Below are 19,289 nucleotides of genomic sequence, written 5' to 3' on the forward strand. Positions count from 1 at the left end.
AGGCTCGGGCGGGGGCGGCGGCCCCGGCCATGCGGAGCCGGGCTCGGTGGTGGTGGTGGCGGCGGAGGTGGCGGCGGCCGCGTAGGGCCCTGCCTGAGCTGCGGCGGGGCCCGATGGGTGGCCGGGGGTAGCGGTGGGGCGTCCCGTCCGTCTGTCCGTCCGTTCCCCTCGCCCCCCTTCCCCTTATCCCCCCGCCGCCATGTACACCTTCGTGGTGCGGGACGAGGGCAGCAGCGTGTACGCCGAGGTGAGCCGGTTGCTGCTGGCCAGCGGGCAGTGGCGGCGCCTCCGGAGGGACAACCCCCGCTTCAACCTGATGCTGGGCGAGAGGAACCGGCTCCCCTTCGGCAGGCTGGGTAAGGGTCTTCCTCCTCCTCCTCCTCCTCCTCTTCGTCCCTACCCCGCCCGCCCCGTCACCTGCAGGCCTTGAGCCGGGCTGCCGTCGTGCCCTTTCCGCCCACGACGGGAGCCCAACCGGGGTCCCCCCCTCCCCCCGCCGCAGGGTGGGGTCCCCCGCGGCGTGTCGCCCTCCCTGCCGACAAGGCGTGCCCCGCCGGGGTCCCCGTCCCCCCCCCCCGTCGTCGTTTGGGATGGGGGTCCTCCCCCAGCCGGGCCTGTTCACCGGGACTCCCCCTGACAGAGAGCCGCTCTGGCCCGCCTCGCCCGGGACAAAGAGGGGGGCAGCGAGGGGACCCCGTCCAGCCGCTTCCCGGCCCCGGGAAACCACCCCCGCCCCGCCCCCCTCCCCTCCCCGAAACCCTCCGCCTTCCCGGGGGACCGGCCCCAGCGGCCGGGGACTGCTGCCGCCAGCTGGGGCTCAAAGTATCCCCCTCCTCAAGATGCCGGAGGGTGGTTTCACCGGTGTGTGTCCGTCCCCCCCCCGCAAAAGAGGGGGCTGGGCTGTGGCGGAGGGAACCCGGGGACCACCACCACCCCCCTCCTAGGATGTCGCAGACCCTCGGGGTCCCCGTCTCCCTGGGTGCAGCCCTCAAACCTCCCGGCCAACCTGCCTTGTGTTCCCGTCCCCCCCCCCCCCCCCCCCCCCCGCAGTGACACGTTTGGGGCCGTTTTCACCCCCTTTCAGAGGGGCTTCAGTCGCCCAGCGTGGGCTCGTGGGGAGCGCGGCAGTCCCCCTGCCCGGCACAGGGCGGTTGCGGGGCTGAACTTACACCTTACGTAGGGGTGTTTCTACAGCTTGGGGCAGGTAGGGAACAGGTCTGAGCCAGGCAGGCTCAAACCCTCGCCCCGGCTCCCAGGCTGGTGGGGATGTGCCTCTGCAGGGGCTTGGTGGGGGTGACAGCGTTGTCTCATCCCCGCTTGGAGCGGGATGAGGGTTGTTCCAGAGGCTGTGTGTGTGTGTGTGTGTGTAGGGGCAAGCCACCTCCCTTATTCCTCCCTTTTCCTCTGCTGTCTGACCCCACTCTGTCACACTGATAACATACGGGGGTCCCGGGAGCATCCCTGTGCAGGCTTGTCACCTGCTTGCCACCCGACAGGCTGTCAGCACGGTCACCCCAGCCCTCCACCCAGCGGGGACAGCCAAGCCAGGCGCTGGCATCCTCACAGGGCACGGCGGGGAGCAGAGATGCACCGTCATTGCCCACGGCTTGGAGGGGGGTGGGGTGGTGGTGGTGAGCCGGCGGGAGCCGCAAGGCTGGTAGGTCTCCGTGCACGGTGCCAGCTGCTGTGCTGGCTCCCTGTCACCAGGCCTGTCAGGAGGAGGTTTGGGATGAGGATGCTTCAGACCTCAGCGGAGCAGCCCCTTTCCCTCCCGCGGTCCCCTGTGTCTGCGTCCAACAGCTGGCAGGAACGTCGGAGCAGGAGGAGCCCCCTCATCCCAGCAGCTCCAGGGCAGGACGGCTTTTGCAGCCCCTGTCTTGCAGTCGTCAAGACCCCCAGCACTGACTGCTCTTTCAGATTTGCAAGTCACCGGCTCCAGCGCCTCTTTCCTTGTCTCCTCAAGCGTTTGTGAGTGGAAAGTCCCCATCACATGGCGATGCCATCTGGTCACCTCCCAGCGCCGGGGTGGCTGCGGCAGGCAGGGAACCACCGGGAAAGGCTTAAGCAGGGAGGATGCTCACTCACGCTGTAGCCAGGCACAGCAAGCAGACCTGTCCTTTGATGTGGCCAGCTGGCAGGGCCTGTGCGCATCAGGCTTCGTGGCAGAGTGGTTGCAATTCTTTGATGCGAATGGACCTGCGCAGCACATCCAGGTGGGCTTGTGGCCGTCTCATATTAATCCCTTTCATCCTCAAAAAAAAAACCCCTGGGGTGGTAGAAGGGCTTCAGCGTGTGTTGCCACGGGATGCCCAAAAATTCATACCATTTCTCACAGCCAGGACACATCTATGACCCATAGAGAGGGACCATGCTTTGGCACTGGCTTCTTTAACCTGTCCTCCTCTAGCAGGAGCTGGTTGCCTGAAATCAGTAGATTTGGGCCCAAAATAATGTCGTTATTTTGCTACATCTTCCAAAAAGCCCTACCTTCTCTGGTACATCTTCCTGAAGCTGTCCTCCTAAGTAACTGTTGCATCCAAGCTGGCTTAGCTTGGCTTGGCTTCCCGAAAGGCTCTACTCAGCAGAAGCAGACATTAATTCAGAGAACTGTAGGGATTTGTGTTACTCGGGGGGGCTAAGATGGATTATTTGACGTGGGAGAGGGGTATAAGTGGGGACTCCTGGCATGTGCTGCTGCTTCTGTCCGGCTGCAGGGACCTCTTGTTGCTCTCGCTGATACCCTCGTTCTTGGGGGATTGTGCCCTTAAGCCGTTGAGTGTCTGTGTCTAATGGAAAAGCAGTTTGTGCTAAGGGGAGGTGAAGGAGGAAGAGGCTGCAGAGGCCTCATGGAGCCTCTCTGGAGGATGCTGGAGTACGCCCTGCCAGCCGTGGGAGGATCGCCAGTTTGCTCAGTGCCTTGGCAGCTTTTTCACAGATCACGGAATCACGGAATTGTCAGAGTTGGAAGGGACCTCTAGAGATCATCTAGTCCAACTCCCCTGCTAAAGCAGGATTGCCCAGAGCACATCACTCAGGACTGTATCCAGGCGGGTCTTGAAGATCTCCAGGGAAGGGGACTCTACACCCTCCCTGGGCAGCCTGTTCCAGGGCTCTGGCACCCTCACCGGAAAGAAGTTCTTCCTCATATTTGAATGGAACTTCCTATGTTCCAGCTTGTGCCCGTTGCCCCTCGTCCTGTCACTGGCAACCACTGAAAAGAGTCTGGCTCCATCATCCTTCAACCCACCCTTCAGATACTTGTAAACATAGATAAGGTCTCCCCTCAGCCTTCTCTTCTCCAGGCTAAAGAGTCCCAGCTCTTTGAGCCTTTCCTTGTAAGGGAGATGCTCTAATCCCTTAATCATCTTAGTTGCCCTACGCTGGACTCTCTCCAGCATTTCCTGTCTCTCTTGAACTGGGGAGCCCAGAACTGGACACAGTATTCCAGTTGTGGCCTCCCCAGTGCAGAGTAGAGGGGGAGAATGACTTCCCTCGACCAACTGGCCACACTCTTCCCTATGCAGCCCAGGATTCCGTTGGCCTTCCTGGCCACAAGAGCACACTGTGTGCACGGCAAAGAAACAAGGCCCTTTCCTAAGCTGTGATCTTTGTATCGTGGTGTGCTTCCCTGCGTCCTCCTGCTCCATTTAAGAGTAACCGAAATCTTGGCTTTTAAAAACTACCACCCGTAAACGGAGAACATTCTTGGGTGGCGCTGCCAGTTCCCAGTGTGAATTAGGAAATTATTATTTTCCTTTGAAAAATGGAAGTGTCAGATTTAAAACAGGCTCGGGTAAATGCATGGTTTTTCATAACTAAAAGAAGGAAACCGCAGGAGCCAGTACCAACTTCAAGTCTGTTTCTGTGATGCGAGGAAACAGCCTCCTCTTTCTTCCCTATCGCACAGGTCCCTTGCACCAAGCAGATCTTTTTACTTCATTAATCGAGAAGTTTGTCTGATCTCTCTATTTCCTCTTTTTAGGCCATGAACCCGGACTTGTGCAGCTGGTGAATTACTACAGGGGAGCAGACAAGCTGTGCCGCAAAGCATCTCTGGTGAAGTAAGAAATTCACTGAAATATCACATGGGATTGGCAGAATCGTTTTGGTTTTTTTTTTTTCCTTCTGACCGTTGTCGAGTGTCGAACCTGTTGAGAGGGTATTTCTTAAAGAACAGCTGCCCCGGGAGTGTCCTGGCACATGTGCTGTCTTCCAGACTCCTGTGCTGGTCTCCAGAGCTAGCTCCGTGCACAAAGAACTCTTTGTAACTTCAGGGGAAATGCCATTTTCACTGAATTACATCTGCTTGAAACCATAGAGTGTATTGAATCAGATTAGAACCAAATCAAAAGGGAAAAAAAAAAAAAACCCAAACGTATCTGCTCTTTTTCCTTGTAGACATTTAATTAAAACCTACTCCTTTTATTCTCCGTTTCATACAGAGATGAGACACTAATATGCCTTTAGCTAATCAGATTTCTTGGTCAAACAAATGCTTGGAGACATCTCCAGGAAGAGCTCTGGGAGTTATTTCTGCATGACCAGCCGTGCTAGGATCTCCTGGGAAAATGTGGATGAGCTTGCATTGTAGATAACCCTCGTCCCTGTGCAAACTCTGCGGCCATTAGGGCATCTTCACGTCAGAGCTCTTGGCCTCCTTCAAGCGTTTGATTCCCCATTGGTGTCTGTTGGTGTTCCTCTTGCTGATGCGGACTGTCTGCTGATCCAAGGCCTCTCCTTCCCCTGCAAAGAACCTGGTCCCAGTTGCTTCCTTTACGGTGGTGATGGTGTTTGCCAGGAGCTAGCAGAATATTTTTTTAAAGGAGCACTCACGGCACTCCCCAGCTGGATTTCTCTGCGGCCCATGGTCTAAAGGCAGCGCTGAATGTGCTCGCACACCTGTTTTTCTCTCCTGAAGCTTGGCTGACCTTTCTAACTGTGGGGTCAACCACGCATCAAGGTGCTTATGAACCCAAGGGACCACAAATGGCATTCCTCGGGGCTTCCAGGGTGTGACTGACTGACTGCCACTTCCACAGAGAGGCACAGAGAGAGTCAGCAGGTCATGAGCTCTGCTTTTGGCCTTAAGCGAAGCACAGAGTGAGCATTCAGAGAGGTAGGCAGCTCCCTTGGCTCTGAAAGAAAACAGGGCTGGGCTCTGCTAACGGGAGTCTGCTGGCGTCTCTAGACGTCACGGGTAGGAGAGATGTGCCAGAGAGATCGGAGACTGCATGATGCAAGGGGGATCCCAGACACCTAGTGTCTACCTGGACGTTGTCTACCTGGACTTTGGTAAGGCCTTTGACACTGTCCCCCACAGCGTTCTCCTGGAGAAGCTGGCGAATCATGGCATAGACAAGTGTACTCTTAACTGGGTAAAAAACTGGCTGGCTGGCTGTGCCCAGAGAGTTGTGATTAATGGGGTGGAATCCAGTTGGCGGCCGGTCACCAGTGGCGTCCCTCAGGGCTCAGTTTTGGGGCCAGTCTTGTTTAATATCTTTATTGATGATCTAGCTAAGGGGATTGAGTGCACCCTCAGTAACTTTGCAGATGACACCAAACTAGGTGGGAGTGTTGATCTGCTTGAGGGTCGGAAGGCTCTACAGAGGGATCTGGACAGGTTGGATCAATGGGCCAAGGCCAATGGGATGAGGTTCAACAGGGCCAAGTGCCGGGTCCTGCATTTCGGTCACAACAACCCCCTGCAGGGCTACAGGCTTGGGGAAGAGTGGCTGGAAAGCTGCCCAGCAGAAAAGGACCTGGGGGTGTTGGTGGACAGCCGGCTGAACATGAGCCAGCAGTGTGCCCAGGTGGCCAAGAAGGCCAACGGCATCCTGGCCTGTATCAGGAACAGCGTGGCCAGCAGGAGTAGGGCAGTGATGGTGCCTCTGGACTGGGCACTGGTGAGGCCTCCCCTCGAGTGCTGTGTTCAGTTCTGGGCCCCTCACTACAGGAAGGACATTGAGCTGCTGGAGCGTGTCCAGAGGAGAGCCACCAAGCTGGTGAGGGGTCTGGAGAACAAGTCCTATGAGGAGAGGCTGAGGGAACTGGGCATGTTTAGTTTGGAGAAGAGGAGGCTGAGGGGAGACCTCATTGCCCTCTACAACTCCCTGGAAGGAGGGTGTAGAGAGGTTGGATTCTTCTCCCAAGGGAATAATGACAGGACCAGAGGAAATGGTGTGAAGTTGGGGCAGGGGAGGTTTAGATTAGATATTAGGCAGAATGACTTTCCTGAGAGGGTGGTCAGGCACTGGAACAGCCTGCCCAGGGAGGTGGTGGAGTCGCCATCCCTGGAGGTATTTAAGAAACGTGTAGACGTGGCACTTCAGGGCATGCTCTAGTGCCCGAGATTGTTGGGTTGTGTCTGTTTGTGGGGGGGTGTGGGGTGTGGTTGTGGGTGTTTGTTTTGTGTGGGTTTTGGTTTGGTTTTGGTGTTTGGTTTTTTGGGTTGGTGTGGTGGATTTTTTGGGGTTTTGGGGTTTTTTTGGTTTGGTTTGGTTTTGGTGGGGTTTTTTTTTGTTTTGGTTTGGGTTTGTTTGATTTTTTTGGTTGGACTCGATGATCTCAAAGGTCCCTTCCAACCAAGAAGATTCTGTGATTCTGTGGGTCATGACATGTACAGCTGTGCCCTTGCTTTCAGTGGCTTCCCAGCGGTCTCCATCCACAAGGGGGACAACCTGCTCAGATCTCGGTGGGGATGGGGTCAAGAGCTAAGCACCAGCACAGAGGACATTGCTGCTCTGCCTTCCCTTTTGCCTGTTGTGGTCACAGCATCCCTCCCTGCCCCGTTCTGTGCTAGGAAACACACCACCTCAGTTCCCGTGGGCAGAGATGGTGCAGGGAGCGCACCGCAAGCTCTGGTTGGGTGGCAACTTCTCTACTGAGTGTTTCACGATAGCCACAGCATCTACAAAAGGTTTCATGAAAGCGTGCAGGTCTGGTTCAAAGAGCAATGTTTGGCTGCAGGTTGGGGTTGCCACGATACCTTCGGGGAAAACCCTAATTTCAAGGGTCTAAGGAAAATACAGTAATTTAGCACAGGCTGTCTGTCAGCTGCTATTTATCACCAAGCGAAAGAGCCCGGTTAATGATGATTTTTACTTATTTTTACTTACTTTACTTATCCAGATGATGTCCCTGCAGGTGGGGACGCTCTGGAGATTAACAGCCTGTCTCTCTTCACCCAGGCTAATCAAGACAAGCCCTGAGCTATCGGAGTCCTGCACGTGGTTCCCAGAGTCGTATGTGATTTACCCAACAAACCTGAAGACCCCCGTGGCTCCAGCACAGAACGGAATTCGCCATCTCATAAACAACACAAGGACAGATGAGCGGGAAGTCTTCTTGGCAGCTTACAACAGGCGGCGGGAAGGCAAAGAAGGCAACGTGTGGATCGCCAAGTCCTCTGCTGGCGCCAAAGGTTCGTTCTCCAGCAAAACGAGCCACCTTCTCATTATTCTTTACACCTTACTTGATCGGTAGAGTCCCAGGGTTTGGCTGAGCCCAGCCGATATCTAGCCTGTCTGAAAGGCTTCACCCACCAACTCCATACCAGTCAGGCCAGAATAGGGCTCTCATTTGTCTGCTTGGTGGCATGGGGCTCTTGACAAGCATTGTAACGTGCACATGCTACCTAAGACGTGGATGACACCTCCACTTTCCTACACATGCACCTCCGAATACAGGAGAGTTTGCAGCGGGGACCAGCAGGCGAGGGGAATGTGGAGAGCAGGAGATAATGGGGAGCAGAACAGGATATGGGGAGGAGGGCAGCAGGCGGAACAGCAGCTTTCAAGTGCAAGGAGCCCAGCTCTCCATGCTGCAGCTAAGCCCGGTTTCAGCTGGGCAGAAATACTGGTGCTTGGTCTTTCCACCAAACCCAGATGCCTGGTGCCAGTGGCCTACCCACGGTCACACTGAGAGACTGGCCGAGCACCCAGTGCATCCAAATTACACCCAAGCCTCAAGGGAAGGTACCAGCGCAAAGACAAGCAATGCAATGTCTGTCTGTCCCTCTAATTTGAATAAGGCAATAGATACCTAAGGGATAATAACGTGTCCTTCCTTGTTCCAGGCTCATTGCATCGCTCGCTTTGCGGAAATAATGAGCTATTAGAGGAGGTAGCTGGACACGGCTGTAGATGCGGTGCTTTGGTAACTACGTGGTGTCCGTCGGTTACGGCAGTATCAGGAGCACGTTATCAGAATGGATTTCTGAATATTTCCCTTGCCGTGTGTGCAGAGCCCAGGCGGCAGAGCCCAGCCTGAGGAAAGAACCTGGTCTTTTCAAAGGGAACAAGCCCGCGTGTATTACTCATGTTTACTGGCTTTTGATGCAGTCGTACAAAAACCACCGGAGAGCGTGAAAGCCAAAGGTGGCCGCAGGGAGGCTGCGTGATAAAACTGTCCTTCACGCTGGCTTCCTTCACTGCTCTGCTCTCTTGGCTGCGTTACCATGAAGCGTCAGAAGAATATGCTTGTTTTCCTCAAGGAGGAAGGGGAGACGAGTCCTTTTGTTATGCCAGTGAGGGAATGCGTATCTGTGTAGTATAACTGTCTGGCAAAGAATCAGTCTGGGAAACCGAGAAGGCCATTGCTGTGGTTTGTTGCAGGATGGGGAGGTTTAAACTCTCCACATACTTTATTCAAGTGTGATCCCATCTTTTCCGCGTTAGAGCAGAGTAACCTTTTGTATTCATCAGTGTGCTGCAGAACTCGAGCTGGGAATTAAAGTGGAAAGCAGAGCCTCGTGTTAATCTTCTAGAGGGAAGTTTTAAATGTCTGGGGATTACTTGTGATGGAAGAAGAAAGCTTGTTGATTATAATTGCTGAGGCAGATCTAGCTCAGGCACAGCCCCTGACTCGGGACAGGTCTAGTGGAAGCTTGGTTGTCCATCAGTAAAATGAAAATTAAAGGCTTAGGATGTCCCAACTTAAAAGTTGAGAGATTTTTCAACTGTGGCTATAGGTTTTGATGTTTTCTTTGAGAGAAGGGACAGCTGCCCCACGTAAGCTGCTTTGCTGCCTCGCTGGGTTGCTGTCAAGGTGCACGGTTAAACCAACCTCCCTCTTTGTTCACCGTCTGTCCGGTGCAGAACGGGTACCTACCGATCTTCCCACTGCGGGGGCTTTACTGGCTTACAGGGATGTTGTTTCCCTCCTTCCCTGTGGTTGTACCAAGGCAAGCTTCTGCCTGGCTCTGCTCTGATCAGGAGACTAAAAATCTTGTGTGTGTGTCCCCCATCCCGCGTAAAACATGGATGAGAGGGATAGTTTGATGAAAGGGCTTTCTTTCGGTGGAGGACGCTAGGAAGGTTGTAGGGGGTCAGTGGTGCTGGGAAGCTGTGACTCAGGTGTGCAAAGCATGGAGGAGTGAAAGTACCTGCAGGGCTGTGTTGACAGCGACCTTCCGAGGTCACAGCTAGGAGCATTTTCCCATGGGATAATCCTATCAAACTGCTTGTGCTCCAAACCTGTCTTCTTCCCCCGATGCCCCCTCGAAGCGTGTTGCTTTTTTTTTTTCTTCTTTTTTTTTTCCCTTTTCGCTCAGGATTTTCTCCAAAAAAAATCAGCACAAAATTAAGACTTAAATCAACAGCTTTAGTCAAAAAAGTTAACTCAGTGCCTGAAGACTGGAAATAGTCCCAGAGAAGCGTTAGGTAATTTTACCTCAGCTGGTTTATCCCTCACGTGGCACTGTGCCATCCCTTTATCAAATCCCAGAAGGGATATGTTCTCCCTTCATTGCTCTGCAACAGTGGTTTCATATCCGGGCTCTTGCAATAAATGAACAGTGACAGCTTCAGCCCAAATGTGGCAGGATTTAAAAGGCACGTCTAACTTCTTTAATGAAGGGCTTCCACGGCCGGGGAAAACGCTGACTACATGGATGAGCGGTTTTGAAACAGTTCTTTTCCTAATTTCAGCGATGATTTTAATAGAAACTTAAATGAACTCAGTAAGCAGGGCAACACTGCGCAAGAGTGCCTGTGTGACTGCCTCTGGCAGCCAGAAAAGCCAGAAAGGGGGGAAAAGTCTGAGTGCAGGATAAAAAAAAAAAAAAAGGAAAACAAAATGCTGAAACCCCTGTTCTCCCAACTGCTGAAAAACAGAGAAAAATGAAATTTAACAAGTGTTGAACATGCGCACCACCCCCTACCCTCTTCACCAAGTCCAGCTGGAAAAAAACGCTGGAACAGGAAACAAAATCCCTCCGAACCAAGCAGCTGCCTCACTGCTTGCCAAGGTCCCTGTCTGCTGTGCATTCACTCGCACCTAAATAGCCAGCCCCCTGCAGAGGAGTCCCAGGCAGACTGTGCCATCTCGGCTACTCTTGGTTCCCGTTTGCGTTGGCTCCAGTTACAGGGGAGCCAAACATCCCGCAAGGTGGTAACGGGGAGATCCCTCTGCAGATTCACTGCCCGACCCTGAGCCAACATGATGTCGCTTGAGCACCTGCTGTCCCTGGGGCCACGGGCTCTGGCATGTGCAGTGACAAGTGGTGTCCCTCAAGGGTCCGTCCTGGCACCAGTACTGTTTAACATTTTTATCAAAGACATAGACAGAGGGATTGAGAGCACCATCAGCAAGTTTGCAGATGACACCAAGCTGTGTGGTGTTGTCGACACACCAGAGGGATGGGATGTCATTCAGAGGGACCTGGACAGGCTGGAGAGGTGGGCCCAGTTGAACTGCATGAGGTTCAACAAAAGCAACTGCAGGATTCTGCACCTGGGAAGAAACAATCCTCAGTATAAATACAGACTGGGGGATGAGGTGTTAGAAAGCAGCCCTGAGGAAAGGGACTTGGGGGTGCTGATGGATGAGAAGCTGGACATGAGCAGGCAATGTGCACTTGCAGCCCAGAAGGCCAATCACATCCTGGGCTGCATCAAAAGAAGTGTTGCCAGCAGATCCAGAGAGGTGATTCTGCCACTTTGCTCTGCTCTGGTGAGACCTCACCTGGAGTACTGTGTGCAGGTCTGGAGCCCTCAATAGAGAAAGGACATGGACCTGATGGAGCGGGTCCAGAGGAGGGCCACAAAATGATCAGGGGGCTGGAGCACCTCTGCTATGAGGACAGGCTGAGGGAGCTGGGGTTGTTCAGCCTGGAGAAAACGAGACTCCGGGGAGACCTCATAGCGGCCTTCCAGTACCTGAGGGGGGCCTACAGGAAGGCTGGGGAGGGTCTGTTTACAAAGGCCTGCAGTGACAGGACGAGGGGCAATGGTTTTAAGTTGGAGAAGGGGAGATTTAGATTGGATATTAGGAACAAGTTCTTTACTGTGAGGGTGGTGGAACACTGGAACAGGTTGCCCAGGGAGGTGGTTGAGGCCCCTTCCCTTGAGATATTCAAGGTGAAGCTCGACGAGGCCCTGGGCAGCCTGGTCTAGTTGGGGGTGTCCCTGCTGACTGCGGGGAGGTCAGACTAGATGACCTTTGGAGGTCCCTTCCGGCCTGGACCAATCTATGAATCTATGTCCTGTGGCTTTTTGGGCAAACGAGCCATGGTCTGCTTGGGGCCCAGGAAGAGCTCCAGCAAAGGTAGGAGGATCCTCTGCCTCATTTTGTCTTTTCTGTGCCAGGGGAAGGGATCCTGATTTCTTCAGAGGCTGCAGAGCTCTTGGACTTCATCGATGAGCAGGGACAAGTGCACGTGATTCAGAAATACCTGGAGAAACCTCTGCTTTTAGAGCCAGGGCATCGCAAGTTTGACATCAGGTAACCTTTTCTGCTTCTGTAATACCGGTTTTCGTTTTCGTGCTGTTTCGTTTTAAGCCACTGGGACTAGAGTTTGTTCTCTTACCCCCCCGCAGGAGCTGGGTTCTCGTGGATCATCAATATAATATCTACCTCTACAGAGAGGGTGTCCTGCGGACCTCTTCCGAACCATACAACAGTGCTAATTTCCAGGACAAAACCTGCCACTTGACCAATCACTGCATTCAGAAGGAATATTCCAAAAACTACGGGCGGTATGAGGAAGGGAATGAAATGTTCTTCGAGGAGTTCAACCAGTATCTGATGGATGCCCTGAACACAACGCTTGAGAATAGCATCTTACTGCAAATCAAACACATAATAAGGTAGCCAGACACCTGTGGCGTAGGGAAACATAACCCTTCGGGGAATGTGTATGGACGCAGCTGGGGAAGCAGACAGACTGACAAGGGAAGGGTTTCAATTGCATGGATCAGGGGTTGCAGCCCAGAGATAAATGTAAGATTAAGCCATAAACACCCCAGGGTCATTGCTCAATGAAAGGGGACCTCTGTAGGTGCTGTTCTTTCAGGGTATGTGTCAACGTGTCTGCATTTTGGCAGCTGTGGCTGGAGAAGGATGGCGTGAGATGGCTTGGTAAGGGAAGAGGGTAGGTCGAAAGACAGGGCTAGGAGAGGTGGAGGTTAAAAAAGATAGTAGAAGGTGTAAGAGGTGAAATAAAGTGGGATGCGAGTCTGCAGCGTCTCACTGCTTCTCCCTCCAGCAGCAAGCAGCAGCACATCTCATTGGCAGAGGTCATCTTACTCGGTCCACACAGAGCCAGCTGCCTCCTGGCACAGAAAGGCTGGAGAGACATCTCCAGACTCCATCTGTCTGGAGAGACATCTCCGAGACCATGGTGCTGCAGAGAATCCAGGTCCTCACAAAGCGATCCTTCATGGCAGAATTTACATTGCAAGTAACCCATTGCTGTTACTTACACCAAAAAGACATGACAGGATCTTTGAAGGACTCGGAGGCGAATGAGCTCTCAGTGGCAGTTCCTTGGGGACCTGGTGCAGACCTTTGTGCCTCAGCCTTCTGCTCCAGGCTCTAATTACACATCATATATGTCAACTTGCCTAACCCGGTAGTGAGGGTGGATGCTGCTTTCCAGCTCTTTGGGAAGTTAACTCGGGGGTGTCCCCACCGATGTTTTGATGGTTGTGTGATCTCACTTGCAGGGACCTGGTTACCATGACAGTTACCTGGGCAGTCCCAGGTCAACAGGGGACCCCTCCGCTTAACTGTGCCAGGCACGTGCCCTCAGAAGCTGCAGCGCAACAGGTATGTCCACAAGGCTTTTAATCTTGGCTTTCTGGCTTTCCCTTCACAGAAGCTGCCTTATGTGTATAGAGCCTGCAATCAGCACAAAGCATCTTCACTACCAGAGCTTCCAGCTCTTTGGGTTTGACTTCATGGTGGATGAGGAGCTGAAGGTCTGGCTGATAGAAGTCAATGGGGCCCCGGCGTGTGCCCAGTGAGTAATCAGTTTCTGTAATACCTTTGCGATGCCGCCATTCATATGCCTCATCCAGAACATGGCTGTGCCCCAGCTCCAAGTGAAAAAGGTGGAAGAAAATGAATGGCAGGGGAATTTTCCTGGCTAACCCGGAGCAGACACTGCTCTAAGTGCCAGATGATTTAAGTTTGTTGCTCCTGTCTCTGTGTTTGGTATCTCCCAGCTTCTTTCCCATGCGAGAACCTAACTCAGGTTAGGTTCTAACCCAACTAACCTCAGGTTTTGGACAAAATGTATTTGAATATAACTTGGGTCATTTTTATTGGCGCTATAGGGTTGAAGCTATGTTGCAGAACTAACGCTTTGGGGGTCAGGTGGTTTCTCAGTCTCCCTTGTGGAGCCACTGGTGACTGGTCTTTACCTGAATGCGTGATAAATGAGTGGCGTGAAGGGCAGCACCTGGAAGTGAGTGACTGAATTTGCAGGCAGCAGGAGTCCAGAGCACACTGTGGATGCTGCAGACATTAGATCAAAGACTCCGCCAGCCCCAGGAAGGCTGGGACAGCCAAAGAGCCACGGCCATCAGCATCTCTGCATAGGAACGGCGAGAGGTGCTGTAGGGTAAATCATGTTTGACCAATCTGATAGCTTTCTACAATGCTATAACTGGTTGGTTGGATGAGGGGAGGGCAGCAGATGTCACCTACCTTGACTTCAGCAAGGCTTTTGACACAGTCTCCCATAACATCCTCATCGGGAAACTAAGGAAGTGTGGGCTGGATGAGGGGACAGTGAGGTGGATTGAGAACCGGCTGTGTGACAGGACCCAAAGGGTAATGATTAATGGAGCAGGTTCAAGCTGGAGGCCTGTAACCAGTGGTGTCCCCCAGGGGTCAATACTTGGTCCAGTCCTATTCAACATATTCATCAGCGACCTGGATGAGGGGACCGAGTGTATCCTCAGCAAGTTTGCTGATGATACCAAACTGGGAGGGGTGGCTGACACCCCGGAGGGCCATGCTGCCATCCAGCGAGACCTGGACAGGCTGGAGAGCTGGGCGGAGAAGAACCTCATGAGGTTCAACAGGGAAAAGTGTAGGGTCCTGCACCCGGGGAAGAAGAATGTCAGGTACCAATACAGGTTAGGTGTGGACCTGCTGGAGTCAAGTTCTGAAGAGAAAGATCTGGGGGTCCTGGTAGACAGCAAAATGACAATGAGCAAGCAGTGTGCTCTTGTGGCCAGGAAGGCCAATGGAATCCTGGGCTGCATAGGGAAGAGTGTGGCCAGTAGGTCGAGGGAAGTCATTCTCCCCCTCTACTCTGCACTGGTGAGGCCACAACTGGAATACTGCATCCAGTTCTGGGCTCCCCAGTTCAAGAGGGATAGGGAACTACTGGAAAGGCTAAAAATTCAGTGAAATTCAGTGAAAGAGTCCAGCGAAGGGCAACAAAGATGATTCAAGGATTGGAGCATCTCCCTTACGAGGAAAGGCTCAAAGAGCTGGGACTCTTTAGCCTGGAGAAGAGAAGGCTGAGGGGAGACCTTATCAATGCTTATAAGTATCTGAAGGGTGGGTTGAAGGAGGAGGGAGCCAGACTCTTTTCAGTGGTTCCCAGTGAGAGGACGAGGGGCAACGGGCACAAGCTGGAACATAGGAGGTTCCACTCAAATATGAGAAAAAACTTCTTCACAGTGAGCGTGGCAGAGCCCTGGAACAGGCTGCCCAGGGAGGTGGTGGAGTCCCCTTCTCTGGTGATTTTCAAGACCCGCCTGGATGCAGTCCTGAGTAACGTGCTCTGACATGCTCTGGGCAATCCTGCTTCGGCAGGGGAGTTGGACTAGATGATCTTTATGGTCCCTTCCAACTCTAAAAATTCAGTGAAATTCAGTGAAATTATGTGACTGAGACAACTCCGGGAGACTAGAAATCTTTGCTAAACAGGCATCTGTATCGTATACAAGCCCAGGAAAACAGAATAGGCGCTACATCACTACATTAGAATTTGATTAGATTTAGATGTAGATTAAATTTGATTAGATCATCACTAACAGTAGGCAAAAAATACAGACCTACCAGACAGCCTGTTCAGAGCTAGGGCTGGGGGAACTTTCTGTGTCCAGGATGCCCTGTTCACCATGTGCACCGTGGTGCTATGCTGCCTTGCACCTCCTTGTGTTGCTTGCCCTATGGGTAAGTTTGGCTGTCGCTGGGTGAGTTCGGGTTGCAGCGATGCCCTGTTTGCTTTGTGCCTCTATGGGCACTTGGAAGCTATGGAAAGCAGCTGAGGTAGGTTTTGGCTATTTGTGATGGAAGAGATGCCACCCTCCTCCCGTTTGTCCCCCTGGAGCTACCTGTAATGGGAGGAGGATCTTGTAGATCCTGCTGGGAAAATGCATGTCTGTGTAAAAATGGGTTGGGGGGCTGCTGGGTTTGTCCTTCCTGGGCACCTGATTCTCTCTCTCTCTGTCTCTTAGGAAGCTGTATGCAGAGCTCTGCCAAGGAATCGTGGATGTAGCCATCTCTAGCGTTTTCCCCCTCAACGACACCGGACAGAAGACGAGCCAGCCATCATCGATCTTTATCAAGCTGTGATGACGACAGGAGCGCCTCTGCTGTGCACAGGGGGAGAGACTGCACCCATCGGGGTCAGCACAGTTCGGTGGCTTATCTCGGTATCATGCCAAAAAAAGCGATAGAGACAGGCTTCTTATTTGCTGGAAAATCATGGGGGAAAAAAAACCAACAATAAAGGCATCCACGCAGAGCCGGAGCCGGAGCTGCTCAGACAACTCTGCCTGCATTCACCAAAATCCACTTTAGAAACAGCTCATGTGACTTTGATATCTGAAACAAATCTCTCTGGGAGAACAACAAAATAACCTTAAAACGAAACTCCAACAGGGATACTAGAATACTGTATTAGCTTCTCCTTTTCTATAGAGATAACATTGGGTTTTTTAAGGGAAATTGAGCGAAGAGTACGATGATCTTCCGGAACATCGTGGCTGGGAAGTTGTCCTCCTCCCGCTGTGTTTCTTCTTTCCTCACCTACTGCATCATTAGTGCCTTAGCTCAGCTCCAAATAGGTGACTCCTTTCCTTTGTTCCTGCTCTTATTACATAGGAAGGAGCAAGCTGGCTTGCATCGCAGGATGCCAAAAACCAGGAACACCATGAATTCAGTTTCCTTAGGTCATTTTCCAAGCTGATTGGCTGAACACACAGGCAACGGCTGGCGAAAGGGTGCTGAACTGCAGGCGGTGACTTAACCCAAGCAAGGAAGGCAATTTTGTTTATTTATAGCTATCCCTTTTTCCTAATGAGATTTGAATCAATATCCATCCCAGTCTGATGCAGTTGGATTTTGTTTTAAAGAGGGAGAGAGAACCCCTCAGGGCTCACAGGCAGGCTGTAGGATTTCTGGCGTCACTTTTGTGCTGAGAGTGTTTCAAACAGCAGAAACCCGATCTCCTCAGGTTCTTCTGAGACGCTGCAGTGAATTTACCCTCCTCCCTCAGCTCTCACCTTCATGCATTTGAGGCTTGAATCTGAAACCTTTCAGCCCAAATGATTTTTATCCCCTTTGATCCAGCCAATTCTATTCTCCTCGATTTGACAAATATTGCAGTTTTCTGCCCTGAACGCAGTCCACAGCTTGGTCCCAGCTTAGGGGGAAGGTGGGTAAGGTTTTGTAGACCAGGGGAGAGACCCCTGGTCTACAAAGATGGGAAGGCAGGTGTTTTTTTTGGGGGGACGAGAGGTTAAATTCCTTGAGGTCCCTGAATTTCAGAGTTAACATCTGCTTTGGGTATAACCTAAATCCCTGGTATATTGTCCACCCTGTGAAGCGTATCTGAATTTTCAGCGTGAACCCAGCACATCCCTCCTAAGGCAGAGCTCTTTGCAGAGCACAGTGGCGCTTGTAACAGCAGCGGGGTTTGTTGGGGGGTGTTCAGGGCTGTGTTCAGCTGCCTGTGGGAGGGAGAGATGGTTGGCACCGAAATAAACTGGTTCCTGTTACCCAAAACAAACAAACAAGAAGAGATTGTGGAGGTAACAAGCTTCTGGCTGCCTGTGTGTCATGGGAAGTGAAACAAGCAGTGGGATTTCTGCCTCCCTCAGAAGATCCTAGCGCTTTGGCGTACTCATCTCTGGTCATGATGGAGATTTTGGAGGTCTTCATGCCAGCAGGTGATCCTGGCACCTTTCTGTAGACGGGACTGAAGCGCCCAGGCCTCCTTGGAGTGATGCATTTTGATAGTGCTGTCACGGGACGGACATTTGTCGCCACACGCTGTGAATCAGCAAGTGGCACCGTTTCACGCAGAGCCACTCACGTCCAGGAGGGAACTTGGCAAAACTTAGCAGGAGGGAACAGAGCGCTCGGTAAAACACCATGGAAGCACCGCAGGAGAGGGCACGTCCCAAGGAGCCGCACAAGCACCTCTGAAGTTGTCAACGGCCCTGAAACGTGACGTGGATCTGCATCTGCACGGGGTGCGGGAGACACAGGGTGCACTGGTGCACGCTGAGAAGTGACAAGGAGCAGGAGCTGTGTGAGAACAGGCTGTGGCTTTGTTGCCTTGCGCTGCAAGGGCTGGCGGGTGGCTTTGCTTCCAGCGAGACGCCCCCGCCCCAGGTGCCAGATCTGGTCTCTGGATTTGGACCTCGTGGGTGTTCAGAAGAGGGACCGTGAATGTGTCAGTTTGTGGGATGGGAAGCGCTGGGTGATAAACTGGGGGAAGGACTGGTTGGGTTTTTTAAGCTTACGATAGCACATAGGTGTCAAAGTTTCACCGCAGGCCAGGTGAAGTGCAGTGGTAACACTCCAAGGTAAAACATAGGCTGTAACAGTTGTTACTCAACTTGCAAAGTTCACCACGTCTCCATTGGCATTTTCAGACGTTGGCTCGTGCGAGCTTAAAAATCCACCTTTTTGCCCAGCAAAGGGAACATCTAATAGCAGTCACCCTGGCCCAGGATGTGCCAGAGGTGACAAGAGGAAACGTTGGGCTCTGGCAAGCTCTAGGGCAGACGAGAGCAGAGCACAAAGTGAGAAGAGAAAATTTTCCCCCATCATAACGAAGTGAGAAATGTTCATTTTCTGGGGTGCTAGACCCATCCCTCAAAAGGGAAATTAAAAAAAAAAAAAAACCCGAATCACTCCCTTAACTGCGCAGTAACGCGAGATTCCTGCCGATGTAGTGGGGTAAGGGCGAGAGAGCTGCCTGGATGCAGGCAAAAGCAGCGGATCCTGCTGGAGCAGCTGGTACCGCCGGGAAGAGCAGCGACTCGGGAGCCTCTACTAAACTCCAAGGCATTTTCTTCCCCCTTTTTCACCCAGGGTTTTTTGTTGTGGATTTTTTTTTTTTGGCTGCTCAGCTGAAAGCGGGGCTTCAACTTGACGGCAGAGCCATGACCGGAGGTGACGCAGCTGTTTATACCCTGCCTTTTCAGCTGAGCTTGGGGGAGAGAGGGAGGGAGGGATGCTTTTAATCATTGGCTCGTTTGCTGAATTTTTCAGAAATGAGCAACAGCCTCCGGAGAAAAATGGCGGGTATCGTGGGTGTTTACTGCCGGCTCTCAAAGTGCTCCCCGAGGTCAACGACAAAGGATGGAGAGCACAGTGCCTGAGGTCTTGCCCAAAATAATAGCTACGAGGTGGAGTAGAGGCCCGAGCGTTGCAGCCGTAGGTGCACCTCACAAGCCCTTGGGAGACTTTGGTTTGTTTCTTTTTTTTTTTTAGGAATACACAACAATAAACGTTTTCTAGCTTATTTCAGCTAAAAGGGTCAATAGAAAAGGTCTCGCTCTCATTCCTGAGCTTTCACAAAGGATGGTGCTGGGTTTCCAGAAGATACCTACCATATTGCAGAACGTCTCTAGTCTTAAGTTGTATCCCTTCATGTCGGCCATGAAGGATTTCAGGCCCAGGTGCTCTGGCTGTGTTTTCCAGCAGGGTCTGGTCCCGCCGGACTCTGGGTTTCAGGTAACTCCATGTGGCATGTCTCATACCAGGTTAGTCGTGATTACCATGCAACAGCTATTGTGCTCCTGCCAAAATCC

At 52.5% G+C, this 19,289-nt stretch overlaps 1 protein-coding gene across 1 annotated transcript; it reads left to right on the forward strand.

Annotated features, from left to right (window-relative positions):
• TTL (tubulin tyrosine ligase) lies at positions 1-19,017 on the forward strand. Its single transcript, XM_074167996.1, has 7 exons — positions 1-356; positions 3,983-4,061; positions 7,188-7,420; positions 11,586-11,721; positions 11,817-12,086; positions 13,097-13,240; positions 15,699-19,017. Exons 1-7 carry the CDS (start codon positions 200-202, stop codon positions 15,814-15,816), a joined length of 1,137 nt encoding a protein of 378 aa, XP_074024097.1. The 5' UTR covers positions 1-199; the 3' UTR covers positions 15,817-19,017.
• Positions 19,018-19,289: the final 272 nt, after the last annotated feature.

This window comes from Numenius arquata, chromosome 2 (assembly GCF_964106895.1).
Source record: "Numenius arquata chromosome 2, bNumArq3.hap1.1, whole genome shotgun sequence".
Taxonomy (NCBI): Eukaryota; Metazoa; Chordata; class Aves; order Charadriiformes; family Scolopacidae; genus Numenius; species Numenius arquata.